Here is a 19,033-nt window from a genome sequence, read left to right as displayed (position 1 = left end):
AGGACTAGAAGCTGTTGGAGGTAGCCAAACGCTTGAAGCTGGCATACAGTCCCTCAGAACCATCTCAGTGAGAGTCCATGTGACCAGCCCAAGAGGGCCACACAGGAAATGCACTGGGAAATTCTGGGGCTGGGTCCTCAGTTATTTTTGGCAAAGATGGGTAGTATGCAAAAGGGACTTCCCGTTTTTTGCAGCACAGGGTCACAGAATGCTGAGCAGTCATCAGCATTTCTTGTTCCAAGATCACCCTTCTGAGCACTTCTCTAGCTGCCAAATTGCTGGGTCCATGATAGCGTGGTTTGATTTCTCAGCTCCAAGCATTAGATAAGCCCCCCAAGCTGGGATTGCATTGGTCCTGTGATGGCTCCCAATGTCAGCTGCTTCCTCTTGGCACTGCTGTGCTCTGCCAGCTGTAAACTCATCACCTCCTTGGATCAGATGTGCATTGAGGTGAGTCCAAACTGTTTGTCTTTACCTAGATTAAACTGTCTGGAAAATTTGAGATTCCACATGCAGTCCCATCTGAGCCTTGGCATCCCAACATCCACTGTCTTTAAAAGGGCAATGGGCGGGCGGCTAAAGCAGGAGGATCCCTTGAGCCAGGAGTTAGAGGTTGCAATGAGTTATGATCATGCCACTACACTAGCCCAGGTGACAGAGTGAGACCCTGTCTCAAAAAATAAAAAGGAGGGGCAATGGAATATATAGAATTTTTTCTTTATTGTGAGAAAGGAGCCAAAGAGCCCAGCCAGAGGATTGTCTGGTAGCATCTTTCTAGGAAGAAGTGAAAGTTTTCCTCCTCTTTAAACAATTCTCCCCAAAATAATTCCAACTGGGACATAAAATATCAACAGGGTCTCAGTGCAAAGAGCAGACCCCCAAACTTTGCACAGCTGTTTGTTCGGCATCCCAGTACGTGGCCACTACCCCAAAGAGTCCCTTGGTCTCCTGGCTCTCAGGGTGAGAATTAGCACAGACAGGCCTGTGCCAGGCTTTCGAGCATTTAAAGATCACTCTGAATGAGTTTGGCTTTCTCCTCGAGTTGGACAGCCCTCCATCTGTTTCACTAACCCACAGGAGGAAAATCTGAGACTAGAGCCAAATTGCACCTTCTGTTTTGGACCATAACAATATTTATCAACCTGTGGGAAGTTCTTGGAGGGGGTGGCAAGAGGGAAAGGAGAAGGGCCTCAGTCTCCTGCCATTCTAAATGCTTCAACCCTCCTCCCGCTGCCTCTGACCCCGCAAGCGTCCAGCACCATGTGCCCTGTCGGACTAGGGCTACAGATAGGAAGGACCATGGGTCTTGGTGGCTTGGGGCACTGTCTTCCTGGGTGGGGGTGGAAAGAAGAGTAAGGGGCAGGAGCGGCCAGGTGAAGTCGCGCTGAGGCAGCACTGGAGGGTGATCTGGGAGAGCAGGCACGCCAGCCCGGCAACACCAGCGCCAGGGTGGGCTCAGGGCAGACACAGCAGAGCCTGTGAGTCTGGTATTAGGAGGGAATCAGCAGCACACCCCGAAGAGGCGTAATGCCCAGGGGAATTAAGGCTGGGAGCATGTGTTCTTTTGCTTGGACTGCCATGACAAATACCACATTCTGGGTGGCTTGAACAACAGAAATCGATTGTCTCACAGTTCTGGAGGCTGGCATTTCGAGATCAAGGGGAAGGCAGAGCTGGCCTCTGCTGAGCCCTCTCTCCTTGGCGTGCAGACGGCCACCTTCTCTCCGTGTCCTCTCATGGCCCTTCCTCTGCACGAGTGCCCCTGGTGTCTCTTTGTGTGTCTAAATCTCCTCTTCTTGTAAGGACGCCAGGCAGATTAGATTCGGGCCCACCGTTACGGCCTCATTCTACCTTACACACCTCTTTAAAGAACCTGTCTCCAAATACAGTCACATTCTGAGGTACTGGGGGTTAGTGTTTCAATGCAGGAATTGGGGGGGGAAGAGGAAGGAGAAGGAGCTTTTATCAGCCCCAGGGGCTACCCCCTCATCACTCAGGTTGGAAGGTCAATGGCACCGGCCTGAGATGGGACAATATTACCATTGAATTCCAGCTCACCAGGAGGCAGGCTCTTTTAAATGCCCTACTCTTACCCCTGTGGGCTCAACTCTGAAATCCCTGCGTGAGGAGAAGGACCCCTGGTCCTTCGGCTGCCTGTCCCGGGGCCTTCAGTACTATTCATGCCTGCAGAGTGGTGCTCAGGGTCCCAGGGTCTGCAAGCCTGGCCCTGGGCTGCAGCAAGGGCTTCCCTCTTTGGATAAGCCAGGTGAGGCTGAAACCCTCCAATACAACCCGCTCCCGGCATCCCTCCCTCTGAAAGAACTCTGATTATAAATGACCTTGCGGTCCATTCAATTAACATTGGATCTATATTTTCTCTTGCCTCTTCTGTCAAGTGAGTTCTCAGCTGCAGGATTCCAAGGCAATTTACTGAGCCCTCAGCACTGTGTGAATACTAGGGAGGATACAAAGATGAATGTGGACTTGCTCCCAAGAGCAAGGAATGTCTAGGCTGCAGGCAGGTCGGATAAAAAGAGCAGTGGTTAAAAGAAGAAAGTTGTGCCTTTGCCTGAAGGGTTTGGCCCTTTCCCAAGTGCAAATTACCCCCACTTTACCCACCCTTCCCCCTTGCTTTCCTTTCCTCTTTTCTTCTTCCCCTACAGCACAGCAAACCACATAACAGTCTGTAGGTTCATGTGACCACCGTTACCTTATCACGCCCTCGAAGGGAGGTTCTCTGAAGAGGAATTTGAAAGGAGACTTTATTCCAATGAACCCTCTGCAAACCATGGAGATGCAGCCTGGGGGTTTGGCTTTTATAGAGAGAGTTCCCACCAGTTTCCAATCAGGTCCATTTATGCAGATGAAGGGGTCCAACTTGTTTAGTGCCAATTAGTTGATGCAGCGGAGCCCTGATAGTGGCTAGTGCTAGGCTCTGGCTGGCCAGTAAGGCAGAGCCCTGACTGATTGGCTCAGGTGAGCTTTGAAAGTCCCAAAGGTAAACAGAGGTGAGGTGTTCCTGGAGACTCAGCGTACTGTGTGAGCTCCAGTCAGCCACAGCTGCTCGGCTCTACTGAAAATGTAGGCCCATGTAGCCACCCGGAATCCATCTCAAAAAATTGGTTCTTTCAGGTCCACATTTGTTTACATCCCCTACCCTGAAAACAAGGCTTTTGTTTTGCTTTGTTTTGCGTTTGGTAAACTTTTTATTGAAGTAAAGCGTACATACAGAGAAGTTCACAAGTCCTAAGTGTGCAGTTAAATGAGTTTCCACGAAGCAAACACGTCCGTGTAACTAGCACAGGGCTCCAGATCAGACATTCTCAGCACCTCTGCAGCCCCTCACGGCTCCTCCCTGCCACCAGCCCCCAAAGGCATCCAGTGCTCTCTCTGCCTGCGCCGTGGATTGGTGTGCCTGGTTCTGAACTTTATATACATGGGAACATACGGTGTGTACTCTGTGTCTGGCTTCTTTTGCTCAATATTAAATTTGTGAGATTTATTGATGATCTGTGCAGCAGTCATTTGTCCGTTTTTATTGATGAATAGTACTCTGTTGTATTCACGAGCCACCGTTTATTTATCCAGTCTACTGTTAATGGACATTTGTATTGTTTCCAATGCTTTGGCAGTTATGAATGATGCTGCTTTAGACATTCTTGTCTGTGTCTTTCGTAAACATATATACAAAACTTTATTAGATGTATACCTAATTATATTATATTATATTAAACATGTGTTTAATATAATAGATATCACCAAACAGTGTTGCAAAGTGTTGGTGCCAGTTTACATTCATGGGCAATGTATTTGGGTTCTAACTGCTCCACAGCCTCACTAATATTTGGTATTGTTTTTAAAATTTTAGCCATTCTGATGAGTGAGTAGTCATATTTCACTGGGGGGTAATTTTTATTTTCTTGATAAATAATTAAATTGAGTACATTGCCATACATTTGTTTTGACCATTTGCATATTCCTTTTTATGTGTGTGAAGTGCCTGTTGAAATCTTTTGCCCATTTTCATTTGGGTTGTCTTTCTTTTTCGTTGATTTGTAGGGGTTCTTTATGCATTGTGGATACAAGTCCTTCCTCAGGTTGCCAATATCTTCTCCCACTTGCCTTTCCATTCCCCTAATAGTATCTTTTGCTGAACAGAAGTTCCGTATTTTAATATAGCTCCATTTATCACTTTATCCTTTACTTTCAGGGCATTTCCGTCCTGTTTAAGAAAGCTTTGCCCACCCCAAGGCCACAGTATATCCCATGTTTTCTTCTACAAGTTTTATTGTTTTGTATTTATTTCTATTTCTAGGTTTCACATGTAGATCTATACTCTGTCAGGAGTTGTTTATACACACAGATAGAAGTCAAGATTAATTTTTAATAAAACTTTTTGTTTGAAAAAATTTCAAACCTACCCACAAGTTCTAAGAATATTATAATGAACACCCATAAAAACTCCGGATAGATTCTTCCATTGCTAAATGCTACATCTCTCTCACTCTCTCTCTTTGTGTGTGTTTATGTGTGTGTGTTTGTGTGTGTGTGAGAGAGAGATAAGTAAAAAAAATTATACCCATGACCAAGTCTTTGGAAGCTGACAAATATACAAACAATAGCTGGAATTCAGTGTTCTGTGATTTGGATTGTGGTAGCATTTTAGATGCACTGTCAACCAGTTCCTTGGGAGTGTGGGTGTGCCTCTCCTTTCCACGTAAGCTCAGCGTGACCATCCTGTCCCCGCAAACCATGGTAGAAGAGAATCCTTCAGTCCCGAGGTATAGGTATAGGTTGAGGGTTGCTTAGCAGAGCTCTTTTTTGAGGGGAACTCCAAGTTCATAGACACAAGGGCTTACCAATAGCTTTAGATAATAATGTGATGTTGGGATGGTCCAGTTAAACGCTAACTCCTTTTGTTTACTGCTGACACACATTATCTCATTAATCCTCACAGTAGGCCTGCAAGTTGAGGTTATTATCCTCCACCCACAGCTGAGGAAAAGGGAAGTTCAGAGAACACAGCTTGGTGGTTGCAAGCTAGAATTTGAACCCAAGCAGTCCACTCTAAAGATAAGCAGAAAACGAAGTGCACATAATTGGACGCCCTTTGCCTGGAGGAGTCAAATCGACAATAAAGTTTTAGGGATGTGCTCTCTTGGGAGTGTTTGTTTTGTTTGCAGAGAGCAATAGTTTCTCAGAGATTTGGCTCAGTCAAATTGCTGTCTCTTGGATGGAGGCATGATTAACAAGGAGGGGTTGGGGGGTCAGTGTCCCAGACTCCTCATGCATGGGGGGCTGCCTGCTGTCTGTCAGGTGCAGATGAGAAATCTGAAAAGGTGGGAATAAGCATTTGAGTGATATTCAATAAGTTCCAAATTAGAACGTGTTTCAACGCTTGCAAGGAGAGAAAATACGGTGGGATGAGAGGGAGTTAGAGATACAGCAGAAAGAAGCAAAATAAGATTCTGATTGAAAAAATGCAAATGAATCCCCAGAGGGAAAAGGGATTGCAAATTCAGAAGTAGCACTTGGGAGTCCTGCCCCGTGTGAAAGGCACAGCTCTGAGGCAGAGCTGGAGACAAAGTGGTTGGCACAGGTCCCAGTGCACAGTGGGTCCTAAGCAAAAGCCTCTTGACTTGGAACAGGGAAAATACCACGTGGCCTTGCCACAGCTCTGCTGGCTGCAGGAGTTCAAATCAGGAAGGTCCTGTCTGCAGTGGAGCCAGCTGAAGCAGAGGCGTGAGAAAGCAACTTTGGAAATTGACCACATGCTAAGCTCTAGAAGCGAAGTCTGGGTTTATAGGAAACGATCACGTGGAGTTCTGGAAACTGCAGCGGTGGTGGCTGCCTGCCTGGAAAAGCAGCTGAAGCACGCTCCTGGCAGTGGCCTTGCTGTCTGCGTTCCTTTCCTGCATCCTGTCCTTTCTTTCATTCTCCGTTGCATTATCCGTCTGCTGTTCTGGAACCCTGTGCTTTGCTACCAGAACTCACTGTCGAGATAGTCTGCTGTAACTCTTGACAGGGAGAAAGGCACAGCCTTACTAAATGCAATGTTTCTACCAAAAATATACAACCTGAATCAAATCATGAGAAAACATACAAATTCATGATGAGAAACAGTCTGCAAAATGTGATCCTGTGTTCTTCAAAAAATATCAGTGTCATAAAAGACAATGAAAGGCTAAAGAATTGTCTTCAGATTAAAGAGTCTAAGGAGATATGACAACTAATTGCAATGCATGATCCTGGATTGAGAAACAAAAATTACTCTAAAGGACAATATTGGGACAACTGGCAAAACTGAACATGGACTGTATGTTGGATAGTAACATTGTATTGATGTTAAATATCCTGAATTTTATAATGGGCACTGTGGTTGTATAAGAGAATATCCTTGTTCTTAGGAGACATAAACTGAGGTATTTAGTGTTTATGGTCATGATGTCAATAATTTGAGCCCCTCCAGAGAAGACATCCCCTGAAATGTGCTTGGTTTTTCAATTCTCTCACCAGCTGCGTTTCTTGTCACTTGCCTCTGTCTCCTGGGACTCAAAGGCAGAGGATTCATCTCCACCAAGCTAGAAATTAGTTAATGTTATGGCACAAGGCTCGAGGTGGGCTCCTTGATGCTGCTTGGTGGTGTCACACTGGTTCTCAGCTGTTCTGGGTTGAAAGAGAGCTTTGAGCTATTTCACTTACCTGCTTTCCATTCTCAAGAAGCTCCCCCAGGCCACAGTCTCAGCAGCGCTCCCCCTGGGTTCTTAACTTTCCGAATCACGTTAGGCAGTAAAGTGCTTAGTAAAGCACACAAGAGGCTGAGACTAGGAATAATTTAGGAGTCGCGGGCACTTATATATTCAGGAGAAGGAGGGAATTGCCAGCGTCGAGCCTTTTGCTGTAGGGCCAGAATAGAGCAAGACGAATTGAAGACGAATTTTCTCCAACTGTCTGTGACATCAGTTACACCAGTGGAGACCAGAAAAGAAAAATGTCTCCTCCAAGCTAAGCGACACCTTAGCAACCATCGGGGCAGCAGCTGCATATACATATTCTCTCCGACTCGTCCATATTCATGGGCACTGAGGATAGGTCTGGTAACATGTGGGGTTTTTTTCCCTACCAGTCAGCTAAATCTAAGTTTTAAATGCAAAGTGTGCATTTCAAGGACATTATGTGGATTTGTGGCAGTGCCTGGAGGACTTTGGGTTTATAAAACAAAGAATGAATTACAAGGAAATATAAATATGGCATTTTTATCAGTGACGGTTATAATCTTTTCACGATATTGAAGAAAACTGGAGACTTTCTGTAGATGAGCATGCTCACTGTAGCCACAAAAAAAGTGCACCACTAAGCATAAATTGGAATGAGTAAAGCAAAAAGCAATTAAAATGGCAACATCTCAAAAGCCGCCCACTCCAGAGCAAAGGAGGATGTGCAGTTCTGTTTCCAGCTAAGCAGGTCTGTTTGCAACTCCGCATGAGGAAAGCTGCTGATCTGGAGTTTGATTGAGTAGGTCTTTTCCAGGCCAGGGCAGTCTCAGTGGGGCCCCCAGTGAGCCCATGTGTGTCAGGGAAAGGCAAGGGCTGGAGGGTTGTATGAACTTGGCTGGAGCCTGAGATGACCTGAGAGCTGGTCCAAGGTCCTGGGGCATCAGTATCCTTGTGTCTGCAAAGGCACCGTCTTAGACAGTTTTATGCTGCTATAACAGAATACCACAGACTAGGTAATTTATAAAGAAAAATAATTTATTTCTCACAGTTCTGGAAGCTGGGAAGTCCAAGGGCATGGCACCGGCATCTGGTGGGGATGTTCTTGCTGTGTTATTCCATGGAGGAAAGTAATAACAGAAGTCAGCACAGGAGACAGAGAGAGTGAATGGGGCCAAACTTATGCTTTCACCAGGAGCCCACTCCTGTGATAACTAACCCACTTCTGAACGACAACAGTTATCTATGCACAAGGGCGGAGGCTTCATGACCCGATCACTTACTACTGTTACAACGGCAATGAAGTTTTCAATACTTGAAATTTGGAGGACATATTCAAACCATCGCAGGCACTTCACCATGAGATCATTTCTTTCCTAGGAGCCTCCCCAGGCAAAATATACTCCATCAGATTTTCCTACCTGCCCCACTACCCTTCATCCTAAAGCATCATCCAGATAAACTATGACCCCACAGTTCTATAGACTTCTAACCAACTTACCTACTTAGTCCAATTTATAACTTGAGTTAGGGCATCTTAACAAGCGATGATTGGTAGATTTCTGAATGCTTGACTGTCTTGGCGCACAGCATGAGGCAGTTCTCTGTACTTACGCGCAGGGCTATGCCCAAAGGCATAGGGGCTGGTATCAGCAGCCTGCAAATCCAAACATTCAAAGTTAATTCACACTTAAAGATTGCAAGGCCTAAGTCTGTGCCACCCTGCTAATTTTTTTAACCATTGTATTAAGAAAAATGTTTACATGTGCACAAAAGTAGTTAGTAACAAAGATCCTCCATGTATGTATCATTCAACATTCAACAATCATCAGTGTTTTGCCTATTATCTTCACTATCCACTCCTCTCCTCCTTTTTGGCCAGAGTATTCTAAAGCAAATTCCAAACATCATGCCATTTTACCCCTAAATGCTTCAATATGCACCTCAAAAGAATAAGAGCATTTCTTTTACATAACCACAAGGCCACTCTCATTAACAAAATTCATAATTCCTTAATATTACCTAATCTAGCTCTCATTCAAAGTTCCTAAAAGTTTATATCTTTTTCTGACTGCTTTATTTGGATCAGAACCAAAACAAGGGCTACTCTATTATGCATTGATTATGTCTCTGAGGTGGATTTTATATCTCTTTGTCTCTTTTAACAAGAGCTATCTCTTCTCTTGCTCCCCCCGCCCTGCCCCCGTCTTTCACATGCTGGTAACACAAAGTCAGTTGTTCAATAAAATGTCCCACATTCTTCATTTTGCCGATTGCGTTGTTTAACTTAAATCCACCATATCACTTGGAGACATGAAGTTAGGCTTAAAGTCTTGATGGGATTCCAGTTTAACTTTTTTTTTTTTGGCAAGAATACTTTATAGGTGGTGCTATATATCTCATATTATACCACATCAGAAGGTATGCAATGTTTCATTGTCTTATTTTAGTGATGCTGATCTAAGACTGATTTGTTGGTTTTCGAACTGAAATAAAACATTTCCATGCAACCAAAATAAAAACTACATTCAGAGAAGTCTCACTTCTATCCCTGCTCCTCCATCTGGTCCCTCCCCTCCCCTTAAAGAGAACCAGTTTTTGGGTTTTTCCAAGGTTGCTTTTCATAAATATTAGAAAATACACACATACCTTTCTTACACAAAAGGTAGCATACTACATTCTACATGCCATATACTATATATACCATGTATACTGTTCTGCACTTTGCTGTATTCACCTTATTATATGTCCTGGATATCACTTTATAGCAATAAGTGGAGATCCTTCTCATCCTTCCTTCAGCTGCAGAGGATTCTACTTTGTGAATGCACCATATTTTGTCCAACTAGTCCTATACTGATGGATAGTCTGGTTATTGCCAATCTTTCACTATTACAAAAAAATACTATAATGAATAATCTTGTGCATAAATCATTTTGTGTTTTTGGTACATTTATATTTGGTAAATATTACTAGAAGTGGGATTGCTGCTCAAAGGGTAAAACATAATTTTGCTAGATAGTCCATTAAATTATTAAGTCTATATTAATTTACATTTTTTTCTCCCATCAGAAAGAAGCCAACAAAACATATAACTGTGAAAATTTAGGTCTCAGAGAAATCCCTGACACCCTACCAAACACAACAGAAATTTTGGAATTCAGCTTTAATTTTTTGCCTACAATTCAAATTAGAACCTTCAGCAGACTCCTAAATCTTACCTTTTTGGATTTAACCAGGTATGTATCTGAGTTCCTTGTGCACGCTTGATGTTTTACTTAAGTAAAAACACAACTTGTGTTCAGTTTATTTGCAGGATCTTCTTTTGGGGTCCATGGATAATCTGCTTATTCTGCATGTTTACCCTTTTCCATGAAATACTTCTATGTGGGTGACATGTATTTTAAATAAATACCAATCAATGGAGAGAAAAGTGGATTGTTTTCAAGCTAGATGTATCAGCAGTGCTGTTTAAGAAGATATAAAGAATATTGATAACAAAAATAAAAATATTTTATACTGAATCAGACTATACTACAAACTATACTACATTTTAGCATAGTTTATTATTGGGTAATAAGATATAAGAAAAATTTATAGGAGAAACATAGACACAATCTACTAACTTTTCCCCCCTAAAAACTGGAAAAAGAATTCCACATTTTATTTTAATGGCAGAGTCAGGATTCTACATACTGAACCAGTGTTTGAGGCCCAGTGGGAAGAAGTATTACAGGAAAATAAGGGAAGAAAACAAAAGGGCTGTGTGTATGTATGTGTGTGTTCACGTGTGTGTGTGCAAGAGGGGGCTCTGCATACAGATGCTGTTTGTACCCCTTGCAACCATTCTATTTCCTCTACTTTGGTTCCTCAATTTAAGCTTCTGCAGAGGAGGACATTCACATCTATAGTACCGCTTCATCTTTATAACCCCACTGTGAGGTGGCCACAGTGACTATTACCATTCAATGTATGGTTAGGTGAGGAAACCATCTGTGTGTGTGTGTGTGTATGTGTGTGTGTGTGTGTGTGTAACCCATTACACACATTTTTAGGTGCAATACCAGGATTGGGTTTTTTTTTTTTTTTTGAGATAGGGTCTCACTCTGTCTCCCTGGGTAGAGTGCAGTGGTGTCATCATAGCTCATTGCAACCTCGAACTCCTGGGCTCAAACAATCCTCCTGCCTCAGCCTCCTGAGTAGCTTAGACTACAGGCACACACCACAATGTCCGCTAATTTTTCTATTTTTACTAGAGATGGGGTCTTGCTCTTGCTCTGGCTGGTCTGGAACTCCTGAGCTCAAGCAGTCCTCCCAGCTTGGCCTTCCAAAGTGTGAAGATTACAGGTGTGAGCCACCATGCCTGGCCATCTCTGAACCTCTTGTGTTTTGCAGTTCTATAGAGAATTTTCACATATATTATTCAGTTCACTACAGTTCTGTAAAGTAGTCATTTCTACACTTCATACATGAAAATGCCAAGTTTGAGAAAAGTTGTAACTTGCCCAGGATGGCACAGATTCTTATATTCATATATTATATATCATATATTATCTAATATGCATTACATATATTTTGTACTACTTAAAATAGTAATAGTTTGATTTTGCCCATAAGAAAATCAGTTTTTGTTCCTTAGAATACAGGCACAAACCTCTGAGTGTTCAATTTAAGGGGCAAGATATCTGGAAAAAATTCTAGATCAATATTCAGAAATGAGGCTACTCATTAATTCATTCAACAGGCCAGCTATGGGTCCTGAAGAAAGTTTTTTATGTTTGATATTGAATAATAATATAATCAGTTTTTACTGTACACAAAAGATGCTTTGCTAATGCCTATCACTGTGACAGGATTTTTCCTTTTTTCCAATTAATTATTGTTAAATTCTATTATCTTTTCAAGATGCCAAATTAACTGGATACATGAAAACACTTTTCAAAGCCATTGTCAACTGAGTACCCTTGTGTTAACTGGAAATCCTCTGATATTCATGGCAGAAACAGCACTTAATGGGCCCAAGACCCTGAAGCATCTTTTCTTAATCCAAACAGGAATATCCGATCTCAAGTTTATTCCAGTACACAATCTGGAAAATTTGGAAAGTTTGTATCTTGGAAGCAACCAAATTTCCTCCATTAAGTTCCCAAAAGACTTCCCAGCATGGAATCTAAAAGTACTGGATTTTCAGAATAATGCTATACACTACCTCTCTAGAGAAGATATGAACTCTCTGGAGCAGGCCACCAACCTGAGCCTTAACTTCAAGGGCAATGACATCAAAGGCATTGAGCCTGGGGCTTTCAATTCAACAGTCTTCCAAAGTTTGAACTTTGGAGGGGCTTTTAACTTGTCTGTTATATTCAGTGGTCTACAGAACTCTACTACTCAGTCTCTCTGGCTGGGGTCATTTGAGGACACTAATGACCAAGACATTAGTTCATCCATGCTCCACGGACTGTGCGAAATGTCTGTTGAGAGCGTCAACCTGCAGAAGCACTATTTCTCTGATTTCACATCTGCCACGTTTCAGTGCTTCACCCAACTCCAAGAACTGGATTTGACGGCAGCTCACTTGGACGGGTTACCTCCTGGGATTAAGGGTATGAACCTGCTCAAGAAATTAGTTCTCAACGTAAATAACTTTGAACAATTGTGTCAAATCAATGCTGCCAATTTCCCCTCCCTTACACACCTCTACATCAAAGGCAACAGGAAGAGACTTCACCTCGGTGCTGGCTGTTTGGAAAAACTAGAAAATCTTCAGAAACTTGATTTAAGCCATAATGACATAGAGGCTTCTGACTGCTGCAACCTGCAACTCAAAAATCTGTCCCACTTGCAAAGCCTAAACCTGAGCTACAACGAGCCCCTTGGTCTTCAGAGTCAGGCGTTCAAAGAATGTCCTCGGCTAGAAATCCTGGATTTGGCATTTACTCAATTACGTGTTAATGCTCCACGAAGTCCCTTCCAAAACCTCCATTTCCTGAAGGTTCTGAACCTCTCTCACTGCTTCCTTGATACCAGCAATCAGGCTCTTCTAGCAGGCCTGCCAGATCTCCGGCATCTGGACTTCAGGGGCAACCACTTTCAGGAGGGGACTATCCCGAAGACCAACCTACTGCAGACGGTGGGCAGCTTGGAGATTCTGATTTTATCTTCCTGTGATCTCCTCTCCATAGACTGGCAAGCCCTCCACAGCCTTGGAAAAATGAGTCATGTAGACTTAAGCCACAACAGCCTGACGTGTGACAGCATTGATTCCCTTAGTCACCTTAAGGGGCTCTACCTCAACCTGGCCGCCAACAGCATTCGCATCATCCCACCCCGTCTCCTCCCCGTCTTGTCCCAGCAGACCACCATTAATTTAAGTCAAAATCCCCTGGACTGCACTTGCTCCAATGTTCGTTTCTTAACATGGTACAAACAAAACCTGCAAAAACTTGAGGGCTCAGAGGGGACTGTGTGTGCAAACCCCCCCTCTCTAAGGGGAGTTAAGCTCTCTGATGTCGAGCTGTCCTGTGGGATGACAGCTACAGGAATTTTCTTTCTCATAGTATTTTTATTCTTGTTAATCATTCTGCTCATTTTTGTAGCTCGATACCTTCTCAGGTGGAGATACCAACACATTTAGTGTTGAAGGTTTCCAGAGAAGGCAAATAACGTGTTTAGCAAGATTGCCCTAAGTAAAGGAACTGTCATTTGTTGGTGACCAGACCCTTCAGATTGGTTCCTGGAGTTGGGCAGGGACTCACTGTGCTTTTCTGAGCTTCTTACCCCTATAAGCTAATGAGCCTCCCTGGCAGGTCCCCTGACTTGGACCAGATGGCCACATACTGCTGTGAGAGGCACACAGCCATTTCCTCACATGGAAGGGAGAGGATGGGGGCAGACTGTCACAGGGACAAGCCAGGAGTAGCCCACGGAGAGGCCACCCCCTTCCACTCACCTACACCCCGTCCCTGAAAGGAGACCAGCAGCCCCCACAATTTGGCAGTGCTGGGGCCACGCCTACCCCCTGCCTCAGAATTGTGCTCGAGTCTGGGTTCTCAGTAACGTAGCCACTTGGGAAACTTAGTTCGGGACAGTCTCCATGTTTATTTTAAATGAAAAAAGAAAAATAGGATACATGTAAAAGGAAAGACTGAGAAATGAAGCTTGCTATCAAATAGGCTTCATTAATCTCCTCAATCCTTAGCTCTGTAATGTCTCTATAATGTCCCTGGGGTGCAAATAGCTACAAAACAAAACAAAACAAAACAAAAAGAAGCCTCTCACCCTCAGGTGTAGGATTTCTGCCACATTTGCTTCAATCACTTCAGAACCGGGGAGGTTCTCTCTGTCTATCTGGTGTTCTTGCTCTCATGTTACAGATCCTAACTGACAGGCGGGCTGGGGTCCAAAACGCTCTTCCCACTTGGGGTGTCTGGCCTTGGAAGCCTCTTTCCCACAGGAACCGTGAGATAAGCGCTGTTTGGTTCCCAGGCGAGCACTCAGAGGCTATTTACCTCGGAGAGCATTTGAGCTAGCACATTTGCAGTGAAAACTAGTGGAAGAGGACACCCTGCATACTAGCTGTTGGGAACACAATAAGGCTGGCCTGGTGAGAAGCGGTTTCTATTGAGGCTGGGGGTGTCAGTGAAGGCTGTTCCAGTGACAGACAGGGGACCACTGAATTCAGATGGACAAAAAGCAATGTCATCACTTAGTCCCAAAGGGTCACACTCATACAGGCTCTGTCTTCTGAAGTCTGGATTGCCAGACAGGTTTGCTGGACATACCTGGATCCAGGTGTTGCATTGAGAAGGCCTGAGTTAAGTTCTGTAATCAATTTTAGGTTAGAGATATAGTAACTTATTGTTATGAAAGTTTGATTGGTTATTGAAGTAATAATTTATCAACTTTAATATTCAATCAGAATTCATTAGCCCTTATGTTGAAGGACATCACAACAGAATGGAAACTTGGGAGCCAATCCTGTTGGCCTCTTCTTCACCCTCAGGAAAAGCAGGACAGGCAGGGGAAGAGCAGTGGCTGACCCTCTCCCCTGCTCAGAGATTTCAGGCCTCTGCGCTGGCTCTTTTCTTTAGCTGGAAGATGCTACCATCAGTCTCCAAATGGCTGGTTCCCTTGTATCCCCGAGATTTCAGTGCTCAAACGTTCTCCTCTGAGCGGAGCACTTCCCTGGGCCTAGTCAATCCAAACCAACCTCTATGACTTGCCCAATTCACTCTCATAGCACCCTTTACTGTCTTCATAATGCTTGTCAGTGTTTGGAATTATCTTCCTCACTTGTTTAAATTTGTCTGTCTTGTCCTGTCTCCCCCAAATGTAAGCTCCATGAGAGGGTCTTTGCCCAGCAGTGTCCAAGAACATGCCTGGAGCATAGTAAGGACTCAATATAGTTTTGATAATTGCTGTCATTTTGCCTGGCATCTGACCCCAGAGCACTTACCAGTTCCTAGTCCTGCCACCATGCCCATCATGACCACTCCAGCAGCTCCACTGTTTCCTGGGCCTCCGTTTCTCACCAGAGTCCCCTGGGGAAATCTTACAGAAAAGGATTCCTGGGCCTCACCCCCAGATACTGGGATTCTGTGGGACTGAGGTTGGCTCTGGATTGCCAGCCACATGACCTCATGTAAGATCCTCCCTATTCTTAATGATAGGTTTATTCCTCCTACTTCTCCCATCTCAGAGCACGGAAGGTCCACACTCTGGGAGACTAGTCTTAGCATCACCCTTTCAGTCTCTGTGTATTCTGCCAAACATAAGCTCTTTCCTGTCTTAAGGATTTAAGCTACGGATGGGAAATATTAATTTCTGATCTACCACTCCATGACACACTGTCCTCCATAATACATCATATGTAACTTGGAAAAACAAATTCTGTATTAAAATCTCTGGCATGGATTGCATCATGCTAAAGATGACAGGGTCTCGTGCCTTAGTGAAGCGAAACTGCCCATTGTGCTTTCATTTCTCAGGCCTGCTCCCTTCCATGAGAGGCGACGTGCCACTCCAGAACTGCACACTGATCTAAGGCTTTGTGACAGCTCCCCTGTTTTAAGCAACAGTAAATTCACCCCACAAAGTCAGAAAGGGAGCTTTTTGATGGCTGCTGTCAATTTTATTGCTTTATCCTGGTTACTAGGATAGAATGTGTAGACATGGTGTGTTTATTGGTTTTATGTATTGCATGTTGTTGCTGCTCTGACAAGCTATTCCTATAAAAATGTGTTATTATTGCATGATGTAGCTCAGTGAGCTGACCCTGCATTTCAAAGTGTACTGAAGCAAATAGCATTGAAGTCCATAAAAGCTGACTGGCCTCCATCACAGAGGACTCAGCGTGAGCTGCAACTCCTGCAGTCCGGGAGAGAATTATACCTTTCCCTCTGCCAGCAACCACGGCTACTGACTGAGCACAGCACAGCCCTGAACACGGGCACTATCTATAAAATTCCAAGACAGTAAACCATCATAGCATTCCACTCGTTCAACTCTCCAATAAGTGTCATTTGCAATTTTAAAGTTTACAGAATATGAAATAAATGGCTTTTAAGTGTTTTCTTATATTAGTTCAGGATGCAAGAGGGGTGGCTGTCATTATTTTGCCCTGAATGCTAAAGAGAAGCTTGAATTACAGCAAGAAAGGATGTGGTTAGTTCTAACCAAGCCATGACAGGGGGTTCTGAGTGTTGGGCTAGAGTCAATGCCTGTGTGAACATCTAACACGGCGACGTTAGCCTGGAGGGATGGACTACCCCAGTGTGGCTCCCAAACCTGGTTTAACACCAGGATAATCTGGGGCATTCGTTACAAAACAGAATCCTGATCCCTAGATATTGGGATTCTGTTAGACTGGGTTTGGCCCTGGATCCTTGCCAAATGATTTCACGTAAAACCCTTCCCTAATCTTATCAACCAATAGCAGAAGCATATGTTAGGCTCCATGAGTCAAATGAGCTGAAGAACTGCTCCATATCCCATGAGAAGAAGCTTCTTAACAAAATGGGAAAAAAGTGCCAAGACGCCCTCAACTCCAAGAGTGAAACATCATGGGCAGGCGGCTTGTTAGTCTCTCCTGCCCGCACTGCCGGGCTCCAAGACTCTGCTGCTAAAGCCACCCCGCTCTCTCCCTCACCCCACCCACTCTCCTATATCCTATATATTTACAATTTGAAAGCACTTATTATTTATTATTTTCAAGTCCCACTTATATTGTGGGACTTGAAAAAGGAAAGAATCTACAGATTACATTCAAAAGCTGCTATTGTTCATGAAAGATTAAGCAGGGCAGTTTCTTGAACACCTTCCTCACATCCTCCCTGTCTTTGGTTAATGTTCTCCGAGCACCTGACTGTTCAAGACGTGCTGAATCCTGCAAAGGTGAGCAGAGGACAAGTCCCCACATGTTGGCTCATGGGCTTTCTACATAACTCGGGTCTCCCTTTTTCTCTTTCTTTTTTCTTTGGAAACAACCTAAATATGCAACAATAAATGATGAAATAAATTCGGGATGCTCTGAGTAAGTAGGGAGATATTCCATGCTCTTAGGTGGAACAATTTAACACTACAAACATGGTGATTCTATTAGCAGTCAGAAAAATATGTCAGACTGGCAAAAAGGAGAAAGCTGGATACTACTATAGGTGGGATGTGGGGTTTTAGGACCTGCATGCCCTGCTCATGGGGACGTAGACTGTGCAGCTGTTCTAGGACCATCTGGCAATAATTACTCAAATTAAATATGTGACCCACAAATTATGCTCTGCGGCTATATCTCAAGAAAGTTTCACATGTCCACAAAGATATTCTTCACAGCACTATTTATGCAGGGGAAATTTTGCAACAATTTGCGTGTCCATTACTAGGAATGTGGGCAGGTACAATGGGGAAGATGCGCCACACAGGGCACTATACACTAGTTAGAAGCAATGGATTAGATGCAGCCATAGCAACATAGTTGAATCTTAAACAGAGCTTAATGGGGGAAAAAGAAACCCAAAATGACATGCTAACATGATCATCTACATAAATCAAAAAGGAATGCATGCAGAAAAATTACACATATATTTCGCAAGAACACAACCAAAAAGATAAACCATTAACATTGTTGCTTATGGGATGGGAGAGGTGGATGGAAGGGAACTCTGGATAAATTAGATGAACCTTAGCATAGGCCAAGGCTGAGATGCCAAGAACTGAAACCTAAGATGACCTCTATTGTCTGCACCTGAGGTCCTCTATCTAACACACATGTGCGCACACACATGAAAGAAAATATGGCATATATGCATAAAGAAATGCCATGCAGCCATTATATATATAATATTGTAGAAGTATATTTATAGATACTAAAATATATTTGTGTTTTAATATTCAAGCAAAAGAGCAGGTTACTAAACAGCATGCCCACTATTATTACACTTTTCAGCAAAAAAATACCTAAACATTATAGAAAGAATAGTTGTTAGCATTTTAGTGAGTGCTTTTCTTCTTGCTTATCTATGTTTCTTTGTTTTCACCCCAGTAAACTGAATATGTTTCCAATCTGCCTTCAATGACTATGTATGAGCAATAAAGAGAAAAATGAGTTGTTTTTGAAAGGAAGACTTTTGTTTTTACAAACATAGAGAATAAAGAGGTCATCTGTTGTGATAACATACAGGTACTGAAAAAAAAGGGCAGTATTTTTCTAAGGCTTTGTGTTTTCAAATGTAAACAGTAAAGCCCAGGCTTTATGGGTTGCTTTCCTTTCCTGAGAGAACAGAGGGAACCAACAGTGGTTCCAAGGACCCCCACTTGAATTTAGCAGAAAGACATGCATCACGGAGGGCTCCACAGAACTGCCCCCAGCCCCAACAGGAGGAGATATGTCTCCAACTGGGGAAAATTACTTTAGCACAGCACTGTTTAATACAGCGTGCATATTCCAAAGGGACAGAACTTTCAGGCAAAAGATTTTTATTTAGACAGGTTAGGGCTTGAGGATATGGTGACGCCAACCTGACACATGGAGACTTGGTATCTGCAACGTGCTTGCTGCGGGCCTTGCAAACATCTTCATTCTTCTCGTCCCGGCTGCTGACAGCCACCTCCTGGAAGTGCTTACTGGAATAGCAGATGAATATTTGTCAGGGGCTTTCAGCTTTACAATATTAACAGACTTTTTGTAAAGTTGTGTAGGGCGATAACTTGTAACCATATGCAACAGATCTTTTTCCTACTTCTGAACATACTGGACAGGCATGTCACGGAGTGTACAGAAAATGTCTGAAGTGCTTGCCTGCATACAAGTGTTGGGATGGACAGCT

At 43.5% G+C, this 19,033-nt stretch overlaps 1 protein-coding gene across 1 annotated transcript; it reads left to right on the top strand.

The window, feature by feature from the left end:
• The first annotated feature begins 360 nt into the window (after positions 1–360).
• On the top strand, positions 361–13,775 carry CD180 (CD180 molecule). The gene is made up of 3 exons (XM_069492572.1): positions 361–450; positions 9,786–9,952; positions 11,619–13,775. Exons 1-3 carry the CDS (start codon positions 361–363, stop codon positions 13,345–13,347), a joined length of 1,986 nt encoding a protein of 661 aa, XP_069348673.1. The 3' UTR covers positions 13,348–13,775.
• The last annotated feature ends 5,258 nt before the right edge of the window (positions 13,776–19,033 follow it).

The sequence above is a fragment of the Eulemur rufifrons genome, chromosome 17 (assembly GCF_041146395.1).
Source record: "Eulemur rufifrons isolate Redbay chromosome 17, OSU_ERuf_1, whole genome shotgun sequence".
Classification (NCBI taxonomy): domain Eukaryota; kingdom Metazoa; phylum Chordata; class Mammalia; order Primates; family Lemuridae; genus Eulemur; species Eulemur rufifrons.
The sequence above is the reverse complement of the archived record's forward strand: the minus strand, read 5'-3'. Positions and strand labels throughout refer to the sequence as shown.

What these genes read in the sequence shown, in the direction of transcription:
- CD180 (XM_069492572.1), top strand. Translation starts at nt 361, where the DNA reads ATGGCTCCCAATGTCAGCTGCTTCCTCTTGGCACTGCTGTGCTCTGCC. An exon ending in TGGATCAGATGTGCATTGAG is followed by an intron (nt 451 to 9,785) that starts GTGAGTCCAAAC and finishes TTCTCCCATCAG; the next exon opens with AAAGAAGCCAACAAAACATA. An exon ending in ACCTTTTTGGATTTAACCAG is followed by an intron (nt 9,953 to 11,618) that starts GTATGTATCTGA and finishes TATCTTTTCAAG; the next exon opens with ATGCCAAATTAACTGGATAC.